At 39.3% G+C, this 22,312-nt stretch overlaps 1 protein-coding gene across 2 annotated transcripts in view; it reads right to left on the bottom strand.

The window, feature by feature from the left end:
• The window catches only part of LRP6 (LDL receptor related protein 6), a 125,273-nt gene that overhangs the window by 52,500 nt on the left and 50,461 nt on the right, over positions 1-22,312 (bottom strand). For both annotated transcript variants that reach the window (XM_074590034.1, XM_074590026.1), the window contains exons 3-5: positions 19,068-19,265; positions 5,788-5,984; positions 4,911-5,042 (exon numbers count right to left, since the gene is read on the bottom strand). In XM_074590034.1, the coding sequence (XP_074446135.1) occupies positions 4,911-5,042; positions 5,788-5,984; positions 19,068-19,265 (527 nt within the window). The remainder of the gene's footprint in view (positions 1-4,910; positions 5,043-5,787; positions 5,985-19,067; positions 19,266-22,312) is intronic.

Genomic DNA, 22,312 nt, shown 5'->3' with positions numbered 1-22,312 from the left:
TACTTAGGATGTCTAAATATGGACATAAAAGCTTTACTCCAGACTCTTATTTTTGAGAGCTTTAGCCTACTTTTATTAAGCACTTTGAAAGCTGGGATTACAAGCTCATGGATGGTGCATTACATTAGTCCTGGAACTAATACTTTCCTCAAAAAGTCACTATTAAAAATCAAAATAATTTAAATCTATGTGCTAGCTGAAGTGAAGGGAAGAGGGAGAAAAGGGAAAACAGAGCAAGCATGCAGATACATGCAATGGCGTAGCTTTAAAGTACAATGTCTAATGCCCTGCTAACCTTTACAATTAATTACATCTTCTCAATGATATACATGCCTCAGTCATTTGTAAGTTATTGAACTTAAAACCCATCAGTGGTTGCTGAGGCTAGCACAGCTACACTGACACATGCTTGGGAATTCATACATATGAAGTGTATAATGCATTCTCTGTATCTGAGAAATCAGGATTATTAATACATTCTCAGCAGAATTACAACACATTTGACTAAAATATTTATTTCCTAAATGTCCTTCACCAGCTGTAACGTCACTATTGTCAGAGAGCCCATGACACCACAATACAGACAAGATTTTTTCATCTACACAAGCTCAACCTTAAAACTACAGAGGCAAAAGGATATGTATCTGAAACTAATATTATATTTTTTTCTTTCCTTTAAAAGAAATGAAAGAATTAAGATGTTAAATTAACATCTTGATCTGTGCAGTCAAATCGGGATTCTGGCTATTCCCGACAAAGCAAATTTCCCACTGGGCAGACCTAAATTGCAAAAGAAAGTGCAAATTTCTGATTACTGCCTACAGGCTTATGAGGGAAATAGGATGTGAGGGTCCGTGGGCAAAATAGAGACTCTTTTCCTGAAAGAGAATAGAATGGCCAAAGCAGAGGTGAAATGAAAGTCTGAAGCAGTGGTTTTTCTTCATGAGGAAACTCGCTTCTCCTTGCTCAGCTGAAGTCACCGTTGGTATTCCAAGTACAAACCACACATCCGTATTGATAGTAGCAAATAATAAGTAAAATGCACTACAGGCAAAGACAGAACCTGAGCACATGGACAGAGATCTCTGAGCACTAATAAGAAGGTAACTCCAATGACAAACCCGTAAGATAAACCTAAGTTTTCTTACAAAAACAACTATCAAACAGGTCATTTAAATGTAGCACTGCCAAACTCAGAACAGCAGTGCCTATAATACTGAAAAAGAGAAACCCCGGTATGTCCTGCAGAAGAGGACAATAAATTACCAAGAATACGACAACCGTAGGTAAAAGCTCCCTGGTAGAAATGCCTGGATGCTCAGACAGGGCTCTTTGCTTCGGATGTTACTGGAGTAACTGGAATAGCTGGCCATGAAAACTGCTTATTCTGCCTCTCTTTTCTTTGAGGGACAGGGACTTACAAACTTTAACCTAGGCAATGAGGGAGACAAGAGCTTGCTAAAAGCCCATATCCCAGTTAAATAACTGTTGTATTTTGGAAGAGGAATAGAAATTAAGACATGAACAACCAGACAGTATTATCAGCTATTAGAAAAATAGCTTATTTTATTCCAAGTTATCACCCTTTCCTGAAACACTATGGAGAAGTGTTTATAAACGGGGGGTGGGTGGTATTATAGCTCTCACAAAGAAACGGTAAAACTCCTCTAAGGTGTGATGAAAAAAAACCTACAAAAACCAGAGAAACTAACACTGGGAGAAAGGGGAGGGAGAAAAAGATTTCCTATAAACCAAGATTATTCAAAAACGCTAGGTTGTCATGGAAACTGCTCAGGGAGGGTCAGCCAGCCTCACCTTTGGCTGCAAGGATCATCTGTCAATGCCAAAGCACTGCAAACACCACAAACACACACTCAAAATTCACCCGTCAAAATCTTTCCAGTCCAGGCTGGTGCTCTCATCAGCGCAGCATGAAATGAAGTTCTCTCCTCAAAGAGGCTCCTTTCAGCATGAAAGAATTTGGTTTAGGAACCAGTCTGATTTTAGTCTACTGCTAGAAGACAAAACAGTCTCAAAGAAAAGAAACTCTCAGCCTCATTTTTCACCTTTCTTCACCTGCAAGTCACCCTCTCCTCCTTCCTTCCCCCAAAGTCATGTACATGTTCTAATTGCAAACAGAGATTTAATCACTCAGTGTTTCAATCTGTTGCAGCATAATAGATATATACTGAAATGATCCAAGGTAAAAATATTCGGTTCTCAGGGTTCAGCTCTACTTTCACAGCAGATCTAGTAAACAGGCAAGTACAAAGGGAAAAAAACAGCCCAAGAAACCAGAACCAATCCCCCCACCCCGCACACCTGAAAAAAGAGAAAATAAATTTACTTCTGCAGGGTCACTGAGCAGCCTAAGAAAGGAAGCCAACACACAAACATGTACAGATTTACATCTCAAAATCTGATCCGTGGCTAGTCTGGCTCTGTCTGACTGCCATGCTCTCCTCCCTCCCCCAAATCAACTGCAGCCTTTGCAACTATGAGAATAAATTCCAGTGAATCTCTGCCTTGAAGAGCTCTGGAAAGTTGTAGGTCACTTGTAGAAGCCCTAAGACCTGCACCTCTCTAAAGTGAAAGGAGTGAAAAGCCAACCAAAAATATTTCATTATTTTGGGATAAGCTCAGCTCTAAATGCTGAACCGGAAGCTCCCTCGCGCTCCTCCCAGAAGTTAGCTCTGCACAGGATCATCAAAGTTAAGTGAGACCAGTGGATCTGATGCATAGTTTGTTGTTTCACTTGGGTTACGTGCTAGCTCATTTCTAAATCCAAGAAGAAGTAGTATGTAAGACTCACTGAGCTAAACAAACACAGACTCAGATTTTCTCTCCCCCTCACCACCCATTTTTCTTCTTGAAAAGGGAGGGTAAGAGTGTTTTGGAAAGACACATTAGAAGAATGGTGGTTAAAAATGCAACATTATACTGACAAGCACAAGATAAAGAAATGTTCTTATAGAAAGGTTTTTGCATACAGATTAACAACATGCTGTAGTAAATTGGTTAAAAAAGTTTCTGATAAAATGGGAGCTATATTTTGTGAGCCAAATATACTTCATGGCTGATTGGGAACATCCAATTTGGCTTCTCATGTGTTCAGGGAGCGGGAGAAAAGAGCAAATTATAAATTCTGAGACATAAGGAATGGCTGAAAAAGTGACCTGATGATTTTGAGTATCTCTGCATGAGAAGTTAAAATCTTTTTAATAAGGTTTTGGATTTTTTTTAATACCATTCCTCTGCTCACCTTTGGTAATTTAGTTTGATACATTAGAAGGGTGCCATTCAGCACAGGGCAGTTAAGCTGTGTGGTAGGTTGCCTCCATGAGGACATGGGGCTGAACCCGAGCAGGGAAGCAGGAGCTTTTGTGGCACAATGACCCGTTCCTTGGAACGCAGCATGCGGGGAGCAAAAAGATACAGCCCCTCTTGCCTGAAGTCCATGGCCCTTTTCCTAACAACAGTAAGTCAAAGGGAAGCAAGCAACTCTCGATCTCTCCAGGGCTTGTTCCAACTGTCATCCTTAGTCCTTCAGCCTCTGCTGCCTTACCTTTCTACCTCTGCTTGGCAAGTGACCAAACCTTCACCGCTCCCTGTCCCTCACATGGACTTTTTGTGCAGCTCTGCTTTTGAAAACATGCCTGTATTGGGTAACAACCGTTTTACCTATCTGCTGCCACAAAGGAGTTTATCTGTGCTTACCAAGTATTTTTCAAAAAGCACATGAATTTGTGTCACATTCTGACCAAATATGACCAACCCATAGCAGTATTATTAAAGCTTGTTCGTTGTACTGACAGAAATGGAAGAAAAACATCTTGTGCATGTATTGTTAAATTCTTACAAACAATCCTGCAAGGCTAAACTGGGAGCTGCTTTTGAGTTTTTCACATAAAAGCAGCAATTTATTTTAACAAGGTTCACACAGTCACAAATAGCCACACAAAAATAATCAGCACAGAGCATGAAATAGCATGAAATTAAAGAAAATGCTGAACAGTAGCTGACAAGCCTGGAAGAATTTTTAAAATATAAAATGACAATTTAACAAAAATTCTTTCCGTATACATTTTATTTCACCTATTTACAGTAAGTGCTACTGTATCTTTCTGTTTCTTCCTCCATTAACCTTTGTCATAGGAGATGATCTGCATAAAAGATGGTTGGTTATGAGCAAACTAATTATCTCCCAGTGTTTATTTTGATACTGCTAAAGTACTACAGCAACCACAGCACAATGTCACAAGACCTACACTTACAAAATGTAACAATTAAAAATCATACACGTTAGCCCACAACAAGACACTAAAAGTAGTTTGGGTGAGCGCTTGCAGCCCTGTCTCGATCGTGTCTTGAGTTTTAAGGCTGAAACACTTTCAACACCTCTAAAAACATGCCATGTTTTCAGTTCTTCTATACAGATGTAGGTACCTAACTTTATGCATGTGAACTGAAAGAGATTCCAGGTGTATGCGTGTATAATAAACGGACATCAGATCTTAAAAAAAAGAAAAACAATTGTGTTTATTGTACAATCCTATTAGCCAAGTACTAATTCATGAACAATGTTAGAAACATTTTAGGGACAACAGAGGAGGTAGGTATCATTTTTTCTAAGAAAAGGGAACAACAGACCCCCCCAAAACGTAGTGACAGAGACAGAACTGCAATCTAAATTTTGTAACTGGAAGTAACCTGCTCTTCAGACATGAGACTCACACGTTTTTTGAAAAGTAGAAGGCGTTTTCCAATCACTTTTCTCTGTGCTGCAAAAGCATGCACGATTTCACTGTTTGCCACCCCTAATATGCATTATAGTGAAGCTGGAAGAACCCCTTTCCCTCCAAAAACTACTCTGTGCTTAATCTAAAAGGATTTTTAAAAACAAAGCCTACCATCTTTGCAGGTCTTTCCATTCTCAAGAAGTTTCACACCAGTGGGACATGCACACTGATAAGAGGGCTTGGTAGGAGACATCAAACACAAGTGGGAGCAGCCACCATTATTAATTCCACATGGGTTTGTAGCTGTTAAACATAAATCACACAGATTAATGCGTCTGATAACGAATGACCTCATCTCATGCGTTAAGACACATACAGCATTTGAGTGGTAGAATCGGTGGCAGCAACACAGATTAAAGAAGGAAATGATAAACACAGAACAAGGAAAAATTAATTCCAAGTGTTGAGTTGTGGGGTATTTATGGTACCAAAATGCACGGATGTTGAACGTTTCCTTTCTTGGGGAAGTAGCACTTAGCTCTAAACAAGAGCCTTGTTTCAGCTCTGCTCTTCTCATTTTGACAAACTATTCAGCATGTCAGTGCTGAATGTGTAGTAGGTTGTATATACAAAACCAAAATGCAAACAGTAAATTAACACAATGGTTAAGACACTGGTTATTACACAGAGCTAGTCTTGCTTAATATCATCTGCCAAATTAACACTACTTTCCATTCAGGAACTACTACTTGGAAAAAATAAAAATACTGTGTTGCCTAAAATTATGGCACATGAAACAGAAAAAAAAATACAACAATAGGGTAAATCTGGCAGGCAGGAAAAAAAGCAAGAGATTTTTTTTTTGCACTTAAAAAAAAAACAATGTAGAGAATATTTGATTTATCTTTGGGTCTTTTCCCAATCTCTGCATTGGAAAAATTGCATCATGACGCGAGTGAAGCCACCCACCGCCATACAGAAAGACTAATTAAGATTTTTGCAAATCAGTTCCAACTTGCAGTTAAAAAAAGAAAGCAAGACAGCTTACCATTTGGCTGCCTCTTTTGGCTGAAAGCATGGATATCCATGGGAGAGAAGATGTTGGAATGTATTTCACGCAGGTCCTCCCCGGAGTACTTGTTGCAGGCCAAGATTGAATGCGTGTTCCAGTCAGTCCAGTACAACGTGTCCCCAAACAGCGTCAAAGCAAAAGGATGTGGAAGGGAGCCTTTAACCACCGCTTGCCTAATAGAATACAGGGAAGAAAACGTATGCTCAAACACAATTCATGCTATGGTTTTGCTTGAACATAGCTTTTGTGAAAAGAATTTTACAGTGCAAGTACTGTTGATCAGAACTTTCTATTTATTTATGGAGAACAAGCATAGTGCACCCACTTCAGGGAATGATATGGGGGAACATCCAATTTCCAGGCTGCCTACTGATGCTGAGATGGCTAAGAGATACCAACTGAAATGCTTACTTCGGTTTGTGGCTATTTCTAGCACCCTTTCATCACTCAATACCTGTGAGGCTCTATGTCACCATGCGCAAGTGAGGAGAATGCCAGCTCATTTTATGCAAGTCTGACTGCTGCCTGCTGATATATGATGTCCATCATTTTCAGCCTCAGCAGATTTCAAACTGAGACAGCATTTGGTCAATTAGCAGTCCATCCATCTCTTCCAGTTTCGCTCTTTTGAACCATCAGAAAAAATACTCTAATAGCAAATAGCTTCACTATAAAGAAACCCGTAAAGTTACTTTTCATAATTCATTATTATGATAATTATTAAGCTATTGTTTTTATTATAAGCAATACCATTAAACAGAGTTCTGCTGATCTTCTGCCATGGTAATGGTATCATTTCTGAGCAAACTGGGTCACTGCCTGTCTCCAGGTTCATAAACAAAATTAAAGAGTATACCCATATATTTTATGTATATATACACAAACACATGCTCATTAGCCATCACAAAAATGCAGCACAAACATTACTGAAGACAGTTTTTCCAGGTTCTTGTGATGTAGAAACTAATTATCTGTACCCAGGTTCCTCAGAACTGGAATTAAAGTACCTCATTTCTTACAGTTATTTTACTCAGAATCAGAGAAAAACTTAGGATGGAGAGGACCCTGGAGGTCATCTTGACCAACACCCTGCTCAAAGCAGGGCCATGCAAGTACCATTTACACAAGTGCTTGTTCCCACTTCCTTTCTTCTTAACTGTGTGGGTGCACAGGCGTTCCACGTATGCAAGCTCCCACTGAACAGTGGAGATCACCATCCCTCTCCCGGACTGAAAGCGTAAGGGATTGACACACAGCTCCACTACTCCTTCAATACAGGGTACACTATGAACATCAGTCTCCCAGTTTTCTTCTTGCAGGGAAGAGAGTCATTATCTGTATTTTGACTGAGAAACCCCCCACACACTGTATGCATCACTTTTGCAAAGAAGTTGGTAACTGAAGTAGTTTAGTAGAGGACAAAATTACTCTTATTTTTCCAAGTATTTTCTGTTAAAATACAACAGAAGAGTATATTAAAGCAAGAAACTTGAAGGTGTCTTCTGCCAATGATTCTGAATATAAAGAGACTGCAGTCATTACTGCTTTTTCACCTTAGCTTCTGGAAAAAGATGCATTATCTTTAAAGCTTCTATTTTTTTCTGCTCCCAAGAAAAACACATACATTCCCTTACTTGTCAGTCTAGTGTTCCAATTCTACACCAAACAAAATTTTCTATTTCTTGATATTTTGCACTCGAAAGTAGGACATATTATCTTTTCTTTCTTATCTCTGTCTGGAGTCAGGTATATATTTGCTTCTAATTAAATACACCAACTAAGCATCTTACAAGAGACTATTGTAATATAATTTACAGCTGAAACCTACCAGCCAAACAGTGAAGCCAGAATGACACAACACGCTCCTGTACCAAGAATAAAGGCATTCTAATTCTGTAAACATTTTTACCAACCCCACCCCCAAACCCTAAATGCCTTCAGATTTGAATAATTTTAGTTTATAGCAGGCTTGGTGACTATCTAAGTCTTTATGACAAATTTATGACATTCGTCATATGGGACAGACACAATAAAAGTTCAAAGCTCTCACTATAACCAAACCTGCACCAAAGACAGCATTCCCATGCACAAGGGGAGATACATTTTTCTGAAGCATTCTGACTATCTTGCAATTCACTTAAAAGAACAACGAAAAAAAACAAAAAAGAAGAAAAAAGAGGATTTTTAAATGCCATTATTACCCACCATTTCTGGTTGGAATAAATCTTCGAGTACAACAGGCACTGTTAAATGTGCCCAACTTTTGGACAACCATCTGTTCATATGACAATGCATAAGGTGAACTGTGACCCTTATTTAAACCAGCCCTTATCTGGAGATGTTCAGGAGCACTTCATTTGACTGCACCATCAGCCATGGCCTTGAAGCAATTACTCTTAAACTTGTATAATTTTTCTCAGCGGATATGAGGTACCGTCACATAAAGATGGCTTTGGGCCCAAATACAACAGCATGTATTTCTTGCATCTCATTAAGGTGAGTATTACCAGTAACATGTACTCCATACCCCCTGTTTTCAACAACCATTACGAGGCAATAGCTCACTTCCAATCAGCAAAACCAGCAGAGCCTTTTTCCCCCATCTGGACATACTCCAAAGGCTGCAGCGTCAGCCTCATGGTGTGTGTCAGCACAGAAGCAGTGGCCAAGCTGCACTAAACGAGTCTCCATAGCCTAATGGGGGGGAGGGTGGGATGGAGAGCCAAGGTGCTAAAAAAAAGGAAAAGGAAGGGGTGAGGGAACAAGAAATGTCCTTCCGATGGCTGCCACGAAGCAGTTACACTTTAGCATGATCTGAGTTAGGAACTGCAGAGCTCTGGTTTTGGCAGGTGAGAAGAAGGGTCCTGACTTCTGCCTCTAGTAAATACACTCGGGTGAATAAAGGGGACCAGAAAGTCACCCGTAGCACTCAACTGCTGTGCACGGTTGACAGGAGTAGGTGCTTCCCACCTACAGGGTGTTTTACAAGTACTGATGCGGGGTCAGGGAGCAGTCAAGTCTCCACATTTCTGGCCTCTCTAATAAAGCCACCAACTTGGGTACCAGGTACAGTGCTGCAGGTTTAATTGGACTGACAGGACCCAACAGCTCTTTGGCAGCAACTACCTTCAGCCTCTATATTATCAGCCCAGGCTTGATTGGAACACGCGATACGACAGCAAAAAGCACTACATCCTATTATCCTTCACTAAGCTCTTCAGTTCCGTCAAACTGCTGTACTCATTATCATTAGTTTCGTTAAAAAGAGACACTAGAGATGATGAGAAAGCGAGAGATGAGAATAAGGAGTAATGTTATTCGTTCAGCAGACTTCTCTAGGGCTTCAGCAACACGCAAATTGTCTACATATTAGACGGCTCTAACCACACACTAACTATTAATCTTCCCCGTGCCAGGCAAATAATCACACAAATTTGGCTTAAAAATCTTGATGGCAATTGACATTTAAAACATCACCATCTCTGCTTTGTTTAATTGGTTGGGAAGGAAATGCAGAAGGGGAGAGTGGAGAAGGAAGGTGAGAAAAGAAAAAGAGGGAGAAAACAAGCAGTTTCCACAGAAATTAAGTTCCATCTGTGCTGTGTATCGTGATTTCCTAAATACAACTTTATAGTATCGTCATGGTAATCAGAGATACAATTACAGTAAAAACTTCTAATAGTAAAGAGTTTTCTACTGCCTGAAGAAAACATAGATACAATTTAAATACATTTACCTGTGTTCTATTCTTATTCTGTTAAAGAGGCCTGTGAAATACTTTGTGAAGATAAAGAAAAAGGAAACAAATAACAAATAAGTTAAAGCAGGCATTACAAAAGGGGCTACTGAACTCTGAAATGGAATACATACATGAAAATTCATTGACAATCTATCCAGTTGTATACTAACAATGACAAAAAAAGCTCCTGCTTCAGGATAATATGCATTTCAGACAAAGACTAAACTCGCTTGACATAAAAAACAACAATAAAATAACCAAAAAAAGATCAACTTTGAATTCATATCCTTTATCACAACCAGGATTTCCTAAGTCTACCTTTATTTATTTCTTTTTCAACTAACACTAGCATTCAAATCCAAAGCTAGATTACAGCTATGAAATTTAGGAATTCCTCACACCAAAATAAAGCCACCCAAAATCAGGATAACACAAATTTAAAATATCATGAGAATTTTGATTTTTTTTTTCCAGAAATTTAATAGATAATGCTTTACATTCAAGCATAATGGCATTTCTCCATAAAAAACACACAAGCACCTTCTATTCTCGCTGCATTAACAGTTCCCTAATTTAAAAAATTGATGAAAACACCTGCAGAAAACGTGGGGTACTTGAGACATCCTGGCCTGTACATCTCTGAACCATTAACATTGCAGCTTCACAGTATCTAAACTCCTTTCAGGTGACCTCTGAGGCTGCCTGCATTCAATCTCCAGGGCAAGGTGTAAGAATTTTCACATTTATGTTTCAATCCATTTTTCCATGTCCCTCTGGAGGATCTTGTACCTATTACCATCTCCTATGCTATCAGACAGCGGGAAAGAAAAAAAAAATAAAAAAAATCTACTGTTGTATCAGTCTTTGCAATCCCATTTCAATAGGACTGGGAAAAAGATGAAAGTAATTCATTTTAATACTATATTCTCAATGCTAGAGAGTGAATATAAGAGATAGAACCGTATTAAAGCTCTCTTCTCATGCCTCTAAACACCACTCACCCAAAATAAGAAGGGCAAGTAAAGACAAATGATGAAAATGAAGGATTAAATCAACCAGCCAGTGTGACACAGTGCACATGGGCAGCCTGAGGATATGGTAGGACCTGGACGAGAGACCATGCTGAGCAGCTATGGGCAGGCTCACGGCAGTGACCTTTTCCACCAGTGGGACAAGGAAGTAGGACGTACATCCATAGCCTGAGACAGGGAGGATTAGCCACCATCCCAAACGGGCTGTTCAGAAAGTACAGAAGTGCCCGATGTTTGCTTGGTCATTTACACTGATCTGAGATGCCTTAATTTCACAAAGAAAATCTGATTCTCCAACAGTAAGGTACAGTGAGTGACACAATTACACAGAAAATGTAAGTGAACTTACATAAGTATATATACGTTCACTGTGTTTTTTACCCAAAGATCTCTGTTTCTGTAACTTGAAGAATGAATGTGAATACCTGCTTTTTAGAATATCATAGATCATTGATCCGGGTAAATAAAGAAGGGTCAAATATTTCTAGTGTAGGTATACTTCCACCTTACTTGATAAATCATTTGGAACAGACTGATTCTACCTGCAAAATGAAGAAATTCATTAATGAGATACACTATGCAATCTCCATAATTAGTGGCTAAGAAAACTCGAGTTTTAAGCAGTGAAAAACTAGGACAGAAGCATAAAATGGAGTGACATTTAAGTTTTCATTTGAAGCTCATACTGAATATGACATGGCGATGATACTAAAATGAGCAGGTGCAGTGTTTGTACTGTTTGTTTGTCGAAAGCGTACACTACCCTTTTCTGCTGCATTTTCTTATACTAGCTTCATTCAGGAGGGATACACATCCTTGCTAGCATCTGGATGTGTGTTGGACATTAAATTTCTAATAAGGAAAAATGAGAGCTAACATTTCTTTCCAAGGGAATATTTCCATGTGACAAGACTTGCACCTTTCTTGGGATCTCTCCTTGGTGTTTTTATTCCTATCATGAGAAAAACCCTGTTTGGATGTGACCAAAGCAATACTGACATTGTAGTTATCAACAAACGTAAGCAGCAGGAACTTATTGCTTGTTTTTATACAGCAAGACACTGTGTGAAGCATGCCTTAGTAGGCAACTTCATATACTCTGCCAAAATTTACCATATTGGCATCCAATGACAATATTAAAAGCTGGAAATTCATACCATCTAGAGGCAAAAGCTTTCTGATTAGTCTACATGTTGTTGAAAAAGTCTTTACAGGATGCTCATATCTGCATTTGCTGTATTTTTAATTATTTTCCTTCTTATGCTATACCATTTTCAGTTAAAAATACCTGGGGGCTATACTCTTATCAGGCTTTTTTTTTTTTTTTCCCCCTTGGTATAAGCAAAACAAAACAGAAAGTTGTTATGCTACAATTACCATCACATCTTCCTTCATGAAGGATTAAAAATGTAAAGACCCGTCTTCTGAGCCTTGCTTTTGGTGATCATCATGTTAAAGAAAGCATGTAACAGATAGGCTCGCATGAAGCAAATTACAATATTTTACACAAAATGTTTCTCTCCATCTACAGATTACTTAATGCCTGAGCATTCAGGAAATCACAAGAATTACACATTTTCAACTTGTGACAATTGGAAACATTAGCAGGTGGCCAAAGCGCTTAGAGCACAAATCCTGCACACCATCAGATGAAGAAGCATGAAAGACCAACAGACAACTGTATAACACCACACTGAGGATGCCACAAGGAGGACAGGTAGCTCTCGTTCCCTCAGAAGCTTACATTCCAAAACATTTGCAAAAAGCAAACGTGGAAAACTAAGCTGCATTTTTACCATGAATGCTTGTTCAAATATTCCTATCACAATACAAGTCTGTCTCTAATTACCTGAGAAAGTAAAGAGGAAACATGACTTGTGGGATACAAGACTATCTTTTAAAAACAAAATATTTCCTCTTTTGCCACTTCTTTAAGCCAAGATTGCCACATGTTTCCAGAAAGTATATGTAACAAATAACAGGTCTAGAAATGACATTTCAAATCCCACCTTCAATGCAAGTCTGAAAAAGTCAATCAGAAGTAAAACCACAGTTGAGAAATGAAGTCATTCTGCGGGTCATTTTTCAGGCAAACACCATCGTCACAAGCAGTGCAGATGCAAGGCTTCTGCCAAGAGGGGAGGAGACTGGGAAGCCAGCAGGAAGACATGAGGGGTTTTAGAAGGAAGGTGCACCAGTAGATCCACTGACTGCAGAGTGGCCTGTGGTGCTTCCTAACTGAAGCTGCTCTTCCTTTGCCTTTTAGCAGGGCTGTGATCCTGGACTAAGTCTGCATTTACCATCTCAGGTCTTTGAAGCAGTATTGCTCTGTTGGTCCACCTGGGTTAATCACCCTGTACTAATTATTTTTATTTAAAGTCAGAAATATGCAGAGACCTGTGACCTAGCATCTCTATCTATATACACAGTGCACATGTATCACACACAGTCAACTAAGATGTTTTAAAGCTCCACCTTTCCAGCATTTTATTTCAGAAGGACCTTGGGGAAAAACCAAGAAATTCACCCTAGCTCTGTGTCCAAATAATCTAATTAATTCTGCTTTTGCAGGCTTCTCTAGAAATTTTAATTAGGGCAGTATTCCTCTTCTGCACTGGCCTGTAATATGTTGGTGAGGTACTGAAACAGGGTTTTCACCATAGACTGATTCCTTGTCACTGCTTGAGGGTATTAAGCATTTTTTATCCCACAGAAATATACACAAACAGATACACAGAACACAAAATTTTATACCTTGCACGTAATGTCATATATTGTACACATTATATGCAAATAATGAAAAAGAAACTCTTCTAAATGCAGGGACACGATATTTTTAGTGTTTCATCAAATCTGCAACTAATCATCTGGCAGACAGACATGAGCTGATGCTTGAAAACAGAAACTAGAAAAATCAATGCTCAAGTGCAAACTTACGACATTCACCTCCTCACAAGAGCTTCCCAGCTTTCTGACAGTTGCTGAAAGTATGTTTTCTTACAGTGGCCTCAAAACCCATCTCATTAGCACAAACACTTCCTGGGGGACCTTGTAAGTGCACTTCCCTTCAGCCAGTAACGTGTTAACTTATTAATTAGAACTGCTGCTGCAGGGTAAAGGAAGCGAAAATTAATTCAAGAGCTGCCTTAGCAGGCCAACCTATCTCGGTACTCTACTCACAGGAGAGCTGTCTGCAATTCAGTTTTGTTTAATTAGTCCCACAAAAAGCAACTGTTCGCTCTGATAAGAGCGGGGCGAGAGCTGCAAAAAAACAAAACCATCTCTTCTATGCACCAATTTAATTTTTTAATTATTACATTCTGACATGAAAAACTGTTCGTTCCTTTCTCTCACTGGCAAACCAAGGGCATTAGTCATCAACTTCTGGGCTCTTCCTCTTTATTCTAATGAGCCCATCACCAGAGTAGCTGGGGCTAATAAGTCCCAGGGCTAGCAGGTAACGAATGATGCATCATCCCTGCAAAATTTGCTGTAGAGGTTTTCTCATGAATTCACGACTCTGCCACATATTTACTGAGTGCTACTGCCAGCACTGTCATGCTGCTTGCTGGTTTTGACACAGAGGCTCACCGACTCCTGAAGGAGCCTACGTAGGTCCTGTCCAAAGAGGTGACCGAAGAAAAAAAATCAAGGTCATCTTTGTTTCTGCCCCTGCCTATTCCTCCCACCTGCCTACTGTACTCTTCCACTATCCAAACCCCTGCAAGCAGGCAGCAACGCATCCATGCATATCAATATCCTTCTCTGACACATAAATCTTTAAATTTTAATTCTTGTGTAGTGTCAGGTGTAGAGACTTGATAGTCAGACTACAGGAATAAAAAGACAAAAAAGTTATGGATTTCTTACAGATTTAGAAATATGCCAAGAACGTTTCCCTTTCACTCATTCCAGATTTTAGACCACTGAGGTCTGAGCCTCAATACTTTAATACTGTCAGTGACACTAATTAAAATCTTTTCCTATTTACGTTGTATTCTCTCTCATCATCCAAACCACAAAAGTGGTTTTCTTGGAACTGTTTGAAATTCTTTTTTGATATAAAGATGTTAGTTCCCGCTAACTGTTTCTCACTTCCCCCAAAGCAATTAAAACTCATCTTGCTTTACACGAAGCTTTTACAATGACATTTATCTGCTATAGACTCTTTCCCACCTCATGTTATGCAACACTACAAAAACTTGAGACAGATAAAATCTTTATTCATCTGCTTCCTTTGCTAAAATTTACCAAAACTATTCAGATCTAGAACATCTTATCTTTATGAAGCTGTATGTCATTCAATAACTCAATTGTTTTTTGCATTTCTTCAATAGTTTCAGCTTCCAGACACATATTTTCCCAGACAGGTTGACAGTAGGTAAAGCACCAGAAAAACTAGTAATGCTTTGCAACAGTAAAAGGAAAAAATAAAATCCATTTTAATGAAAAGAAATTTAGACAGCAACAAAAAAATTAAACTTACTTTCTAAATATAAAGCAGCAGTTAGAAGAATGGTCCAAATATCAAGAACAAATCACTAAAACTAGCAGTTTCTAAATAAGCCAAAAAGTCTGTTTTAAGTTAGATTATGCATTCAGCCATAATGATCTTGTCCTCCCCCATTCTTAACTCCTAAGGAAAATTACTCTAAAAGGTAGCCTTCTTAAAAGGGGACTTGAAAAGGTGGCAGTTGAAAAAAAGCTGACCTAATGACACAATGTCATCTTTTCACAGGAAGCGAGGCCATTTGATCATTCTAGGTGAGTCTGTTCAGTAGCCATCTCCTCCAACTCCATACCCAATGCACCTTGTATCTCTTGGACAACCACTCAGGAAAGCAGGGATCACAAAAAAAGAAAAAAATATTTTTACTTTTTACAAGTTTTCCTTTACAAATTGATGGCCATGAAGATGCAAGCAACCCTAAACCCCCCGCCCTGTATTTGAGCCACCTGACAAGAGGAGCAGCTGAAATAAGTTGCTTAGGAACATTCTGTCAAGCTGCCAGACCCAGCAAGAGTGCACAGGGGACACAAACAGGAGGAAGGGATAATGCTGGGTGAAGGAATATAAGGAGCCATGGGTGCATTTGAGGGATGGCAAGAAGGAGGGAGAAAAAAGCAGGTTGTGTGTGTGCACAGGGCATAGGAACATACAGAGAGAAGCCAGAGGGACTGCTGCCAGGGTGGAGGGATAAGTAGAAACCCTTCTAACCCTAGATATTATTAGTTCTACTGTTCACAGGAAAACCTGGTTGTTTTTTCTTTTTTGGGGGGCATGGGGTTGACTACAAGAAAAATACTGACAGCTTTGTGGGTTTTGGGTTTGGTGGGTTCCCCTCCCCCCACTTAAAAGGAAGATCTTGTTTTGTCTGCAGAATTAGAAATTGTCTTTTCTTTTTTAGTATTAGAAAAATCAGTTATTTAAAAAGATGAGTAAAATAATTAAGAGCCAAAATCCAGAATTACAGCTGCAAAATATCATATTGAGAAAAGTGAATTGCTGAATAACTGAAAGACAGTATTTAACAAAAAAGAATCACTTTAGACAGCCCCAGAAGACCTTTTTTCTTAAAACAGGCAGAGGCTAAGAGGTCACAGCAGAGAAAAAAATACATAAAACCCCACTGTAGAACAGCTTAACTTCTGCAATTCTTTCCTCTTCCTCCGCGCCCTCCCGATGATGTAATTGCAAAAGCAAAAAACAAAACAAAAATGCTTGAATGCAGATGTTGACTATTTTCTGAATCTTCAGAACTTTCTCACATGCCTTGGGAAAAACAGGTGCTGTTAGAAGCGCTGCGTGCTTCTGAGCGCTTAAGGGTAGTCATATGTGCTTTCCTCTCTAGAGACAATTTCCCTTTCTCCCCCTCAAATGGTAACATATTAGCATAATACCATGAAATATTTCTGATACATTTCAGTACCAGTTTAAAAAATAAAACCAACAACTTTATTAGGCTGATTTTTTTTTTTGTTTTAATGAATATGTAAGAAAGAGTTGGTAGATCTAAATTGCTTGTCTATACAGGTCTTTATTACAGGTTTCACCAATCCCAGAGAACCTATTCGGGAATGAGGTAACTGCTGGGACCCAGGTGACTTCACTTCTATGTCATGAAACAGCTGTTAGATTGCATCTCTGCAGACAGACAAGGTTGGTCTGCCCCTCACACCAAGAAAGATCAGCACCTTCGCAGCCTCATCTCTAGAATGAATCACTTCCAGTTTAGCCAAAGGCAGACCAGGGAATAAACACCATTAAAATAAAAACAGAATACCAAACCCAAGTATATTTGCAATGTTGTCCAACAGACCACCAGTAAGGGAAAAACTGCACAGAAGTCTGTACCAAAAGAAGATTGAAAATGCAGCAGTGACAGCACCAAACACCAAAGTAGCTCTGGAGCCAGAAAGACTGGGTAACACAGGGTGGCTTGTGCTCCATGGAAAAAGCGTAATACAGATTTGGACAGTGGTGGTGTCGATTTTTGATCGGTGGACACTTTTCAAGCAATTAACATTTCAAAAATCATCTCTACATCCTGCCTCATTTTCCAGGGGATGCTATTGAAAGCAGTACCATTTAAGGCATCGTCAGATACATGCTCTCTTCCTAGAAGGGCGTCAGCCAGACTGCAGCAGTGTCTTGTTATACTAAGGCAGTCCTTTCCCTCTCATATAAATAGAGAAGCACAAAAAGGGGTGACTCAAGACTAAAACAAGCCACTAAATTATCCCGTTGGACAAAGCCACCGAAGTGCATTTTAGGTGTGATCACAGTGGTAGTCATTTCGGAATGGTACTTTTCTTCTCACTGGCATTATTGTTTGGAGGGTGTGGTGGTTTTGGTTTTGCTTGTTTCTGTTACTCCTACAGCAACTGTGAGCATTTCATATTTGTGTGAGAAATCCACATTTGGACTGCAATTTTTCAGGTGGCAAGCTGTCACGTTGAGCCCCACGTGTGATTGCTTTCAGTCGAGACGACTCTTTTTGAAGTTCTGTTACACATCTGGTTTCATGATCTCTCTATTCTTATCACAGGAGATATACAACATTATAAATCATTTTTAACAGAGAAAAAGATTTTAGGGTATTCCAGTTAACCAGCACCAATTAAAAAAAAAAAAAAAAAAAAAGGACTCACGTTATTATTGTACATGACAATTCTTTTCCTTTTCTCTCCATTACCTGAAAACTTATGGAAGAGTCTTCCTTTTTTAAATAAAGTATCACTATGAAATATTTATCTCTTTTTTGGTAGTATTAAGTTTCCTTTCTTGTGAAATAAACAGCAGATGAAGGACTACTTCAAAATAGATATCCATATCTCCATGCTTTGAATTAACAAAGCTAATTACAATATTATTATCACAATATTACAATATAAACCAAAGACACAAATATAAAACTGCATCCAAGTCTTGTTACCTTCTATAAACAAACACCATTACAAAAATACTGCATGAACTTTTGGTCACTTAACAAGCATAATTTAAGAAGAAAATGACATAACCTTTCAAACCAGTATTACACGAAACTATGAAATGCAAAATAATACCACAAGACAACACTGTTGTTGGTAATGAAACAGGATATGTTTCATGCATGCTGACTATGTTCCTACTCACAAGTCCACACAAAACACCAATCTTGTCAAGATGATTGATTTCTTGATGCCAGGTTAGCATTTGTGGTGAAAGAAGGGACAAGTCCCTAAGAGGTCAGAATGAAGGATATTTCATGTCTAGATAAACCAGCTAAAGCATCACAAAAATTTGCAAAGGATAATCTCAAAAAAAAAATCCTATCTCTGTATGACACCTTGGGCACAAGCTGCAATTCATTTGTGTCTGCAAACAGCACTTGTCAAAGCTATCTCATTTAACAAAGAGGGTCATCACCCAAATTAGGGATAAACCCACATATACAAAGTACCAGTTATACCCTTAATTAAGAAGTAGCCATGACTGGATCAAAACTAATTACATCATCACTATAAAACTGTTGGAGGAGAACAGTAATTTTAGCATAGTTCTCTGTAAAGACTGTCTTCCACTAATTTCCCAACCCCTAGGGATCAATGCAACTGAAATGCTGGTATATGATGATCCATTTTTTTCAAATTATTTCCTGCATTTCTGAATATCACAGCAACAGAGCACAGAAGACCTATTGAAAAGGGACAATTTTGCTACACAGTCTTACACAATTAAGAATAGGATTCAAGTATTTCTTTATGGGACTGGTTTTGAGAAAAGACTTGAGTTACAGGATACCCCAGAGAAGCACACATTCGACTTCAGTCTTGGAAAGGGGAGGATGGGAAAGGGTAAAAGTTTCTGATAGCATTAGTTTGCTTAAAATTTTGTGAGTGCCAACATAACAATTCCCTGCAAGAGAGCTTATGATTCTATGTTGCTCAAGCAGCATCTTCTAAGACAACCACTGCATTATATAGATCAAACAGAAACTTCTTACCTGTGACTTCCATCCAGATTTGATTTGTGGATGAAATTCAGTTTAGCATCTGCCCAATAAAGTTTCTGTTCCTCATAATCCAACGTCAGTCCATTTGGCCAATATATGTCTGTGTTGACTATAATGGAGCGGCTTGAACCATCCATCCCCGCACGTTCTATCTTTGGCACTTCTCCCCAGTCCGTCCAATACATGAACCTATAATTATTTTTAAAACAGAAAAGACGAAAAAAGAAAGCAATCACGTATAAATCTACAACTGGAACGTTGGATACAACTTTCAGTAAAGGCAAAGGTGCGCTCTGTTCTGCAGAGGCAGTGTCTGTGAAGCTCTGTTTATTGGGTAAGGCACACGTTCTATGAAAAACAACAGAACAAAGTTACTTTACAAAAAGCTAAAGAAAAACAACGCCAGACAACCCCACAGAACTGTGTCACCTTATACTTCCATATGTTCCTTTCTTTCCTGGGTCAAGTGAGAAAGTCGGGGATATCCAACTGATCTTGACAATAATCTCAGAATTCAACATTAAACAGCGAAGACATATTACAGACTATCATAAAAGTACAACAACCTCTTCAACATAGGCCAGAGCCCTGGAGGAAACAGAAAAAGAAGGTGTGTGTCCTTGTAGCGGACATGGCAGTTGCATGCAAGGCAGTGAAGTGGATTTGATGGAAGACCAATTCATGTCCTTTTTTTCAAGAGAAATTCAGAGACAGGCAGCTAAGTCAACATGTTTAGAAGCACGGTTTGCATGCAGTGACCAGGCAAGACACTCCATAAAGTCTTTTAAAACTGGGGAAGCAAGTAAATTCTAAGACATGTTAGCATATACTGGCACGTGTTTAAACATTATTTAGCGAGTACTGGGGGGAGGGAAGCTACCTAGTTAAGACTGAAGTGAAGGAAGGGAAACCACTTTATTATGGCTGGAGACTAGTGGGGGGTAAGAATATTTGTCCTTTCTCTGCAGGTGGTAAAAAATGTATTTACTTTTGTGGGTTGTTAACAGAATGCATAACTAAACAGTAGTAACATATAACATAAACAGATCAGACAAAGTGTATCCATGGTGCTTGCTCTGTTTTGTTGTTGCAGCTGGAACAGACAAGATGACTACTGTCCTAAATTGCTTCTCATAACCTCATGACATCTGCCAGCATACCTGCTCATATCTGTGCTCCCTAACCTGGCTCAGTCAAAACAATCCAGATTGGGAAAGATCTGAAGCCTTTAAACTAACCCAGATCATCACACAACCACAATATGTCACTGTATGGTGCCCACATGTGAAGAGGCCTGGCCACCCATCCTTTAAAGAAAAACAAATGTGCAACACATTTAAGAAACATTTGCAGATGAAGTTGTTCTTGGCAAAGAATTATTTTTTTTATTTTAAAAAGTCAGGAAATTCCATGTCATATTTTCCCCCTTAATTCATGTCTACAGCATGTTTGTTTTAATGCACAGCTATATCTGTGGACAGAAATGCAGCTGATTAACACAAATATTGCCCTATTCAGTCCCAAGTGAGTCATTCTTTACGGAGCAACGTGCCTGTCTTCAACATAGAGCACAAATATCTGAAAAGAACATGTGAGATTTCTGTAGGCATGAATGACTGCTAAACTGGTTTTCCATCAGGAAAAAGAAAAAAAAAAATTCAGATAGGTAGCACAGTAGCAAGTCACCCGGTCAAGCTAAGCAATAAGAGAACTGTATACTCAAAAAAAAGAGAAGTTCAAAAAAGTCAGGCAGCATTTCACCAGCAAGCACATGTGAAAAAGAAGTGAGAAAAATAGAGATTCATGAAAACTTCTTTAAAAAGACCCTTCCTTGCCCCAGCTGTCAAGTCCTAGCCTTCCAAATAGCTCTTCAAGGTTAATAGGTTCCAAGGCCCTGGGCACCTTGCTAGACTGATTTTTCAGTCTGAAACAGCTCATTAGTTGGTGTACAGCCTCATCTTCTTCCCCATCTGCCTCTCACCTCTCATGCATGCTGCAATTACTCAAGCAAAAACAGGTAAGGGAAGTTTGGTAACAAAGAAAAGCCTTCCCGGACTTCACAAAACCAGCCCTATTTCATTTGTCAGACGAGCACGCATGCACACAGATCTGGCTTTAAGATTCAGTAACATTTCCAATCAGCTCCAATGACCTCTACTCAGTTTCTCCAATGTGTTTCAGGTTTTCTTCCCCGCTATCACCTGTTTGTTTTCCTCCACCTTGCTTGAAAGCCTTCGGGATTTAATGTCTCCATTAAAACTCTTTGGAACCAGCCATGCTCCAGCGGATGGCACCAAGGGCTGTGCTTCACTTGGGAAGCCAGGCTTTTCATCACTGCAGAAGAATGCAGGTTATAGCTTGATGACCATTGCTTCCAGTAACAGTGGCTTTTAAGCAACTTCTTGCAGATATTTTTGTTTCCAGTACAGGGCTTACACAGCCATGGAGGAAACTGGATTCAAGGAACAGGTCTGGGCTAAAAATCAGCCATCAGTCTGAATGCATTCCAGTGCACAGCTCCATAAACACTTCCCACTTGCATGCAGGGTTCAGGTTTCTATAGCTGCCTCAACCAGCACAGGGGCCAACAGCACTCACTTTCTTACTCAAAGTGCACTTAGGGCCTTTTCTGCAACAGCTGAGCAAGTACAGGGTATAAGCACTGATTATAAAAGCAGGAGGAGGTGGGAAGAACAGGGTAAAACAGCTGGAAGAAACACTCCCGTTGCAACCATACTTTAACTGTAACTGCTGCGGGGTGACAGAGACCTGGCTAGCAACGACGGTAGGCTGGGGGGGACAGACGGACACAGACACGACTATAAATTCCCATTACTGCAGAGAGATCTCTACAAATTTTTCTACAGAGATCTCAGATCCCTCTTCCAGGTAATAACAAGCTTTCACATATGTGTGCTGGCTCCTCCTTTCTGGAAGGCTTACAGATTCTTGTTTCATTATATAATGGCTGATAAGTAATCCATACGGAGACCATACAGAAAGGAAGACGTTACGACATACATACTTTTTGAACGATGATAAGCCAGTCATACAGACAAGGTAAGGGTCATTCTCCCTCCTCCCCAACGTCTTCAAACACGTTTAATTATTTCAATTTTACTTTTTAATAAATAACCAGCTATCACCAAAGCCCACAGGACAGAGCAAAATATTAACTGTAAAGTAATGTCTTGTGCTAAATTATGACATTCAGGTACCAACAGAAGACTACTGTT

The sequence above is a fragment of the Larus michahellis genome, chromosome 1 (genome assembly GCF_964199755.1).
Source record: "Larus michahellis chromosome 1, bLarMic1.1, whole genome shotgun sequence".
In the NCBI taxonomy this organism is placed as follows: domain Eukaryota; kingdom Metazoa; phylum Chordata; class Aves; order Charadriiformes; family Laridae; genus Larus; species Larus michahellis.
The sequence above is the reverse complement of the archived record's forward strand: the minus strand, read 5'-3'. Positions and strand labels throughout refer to the sequence as shown.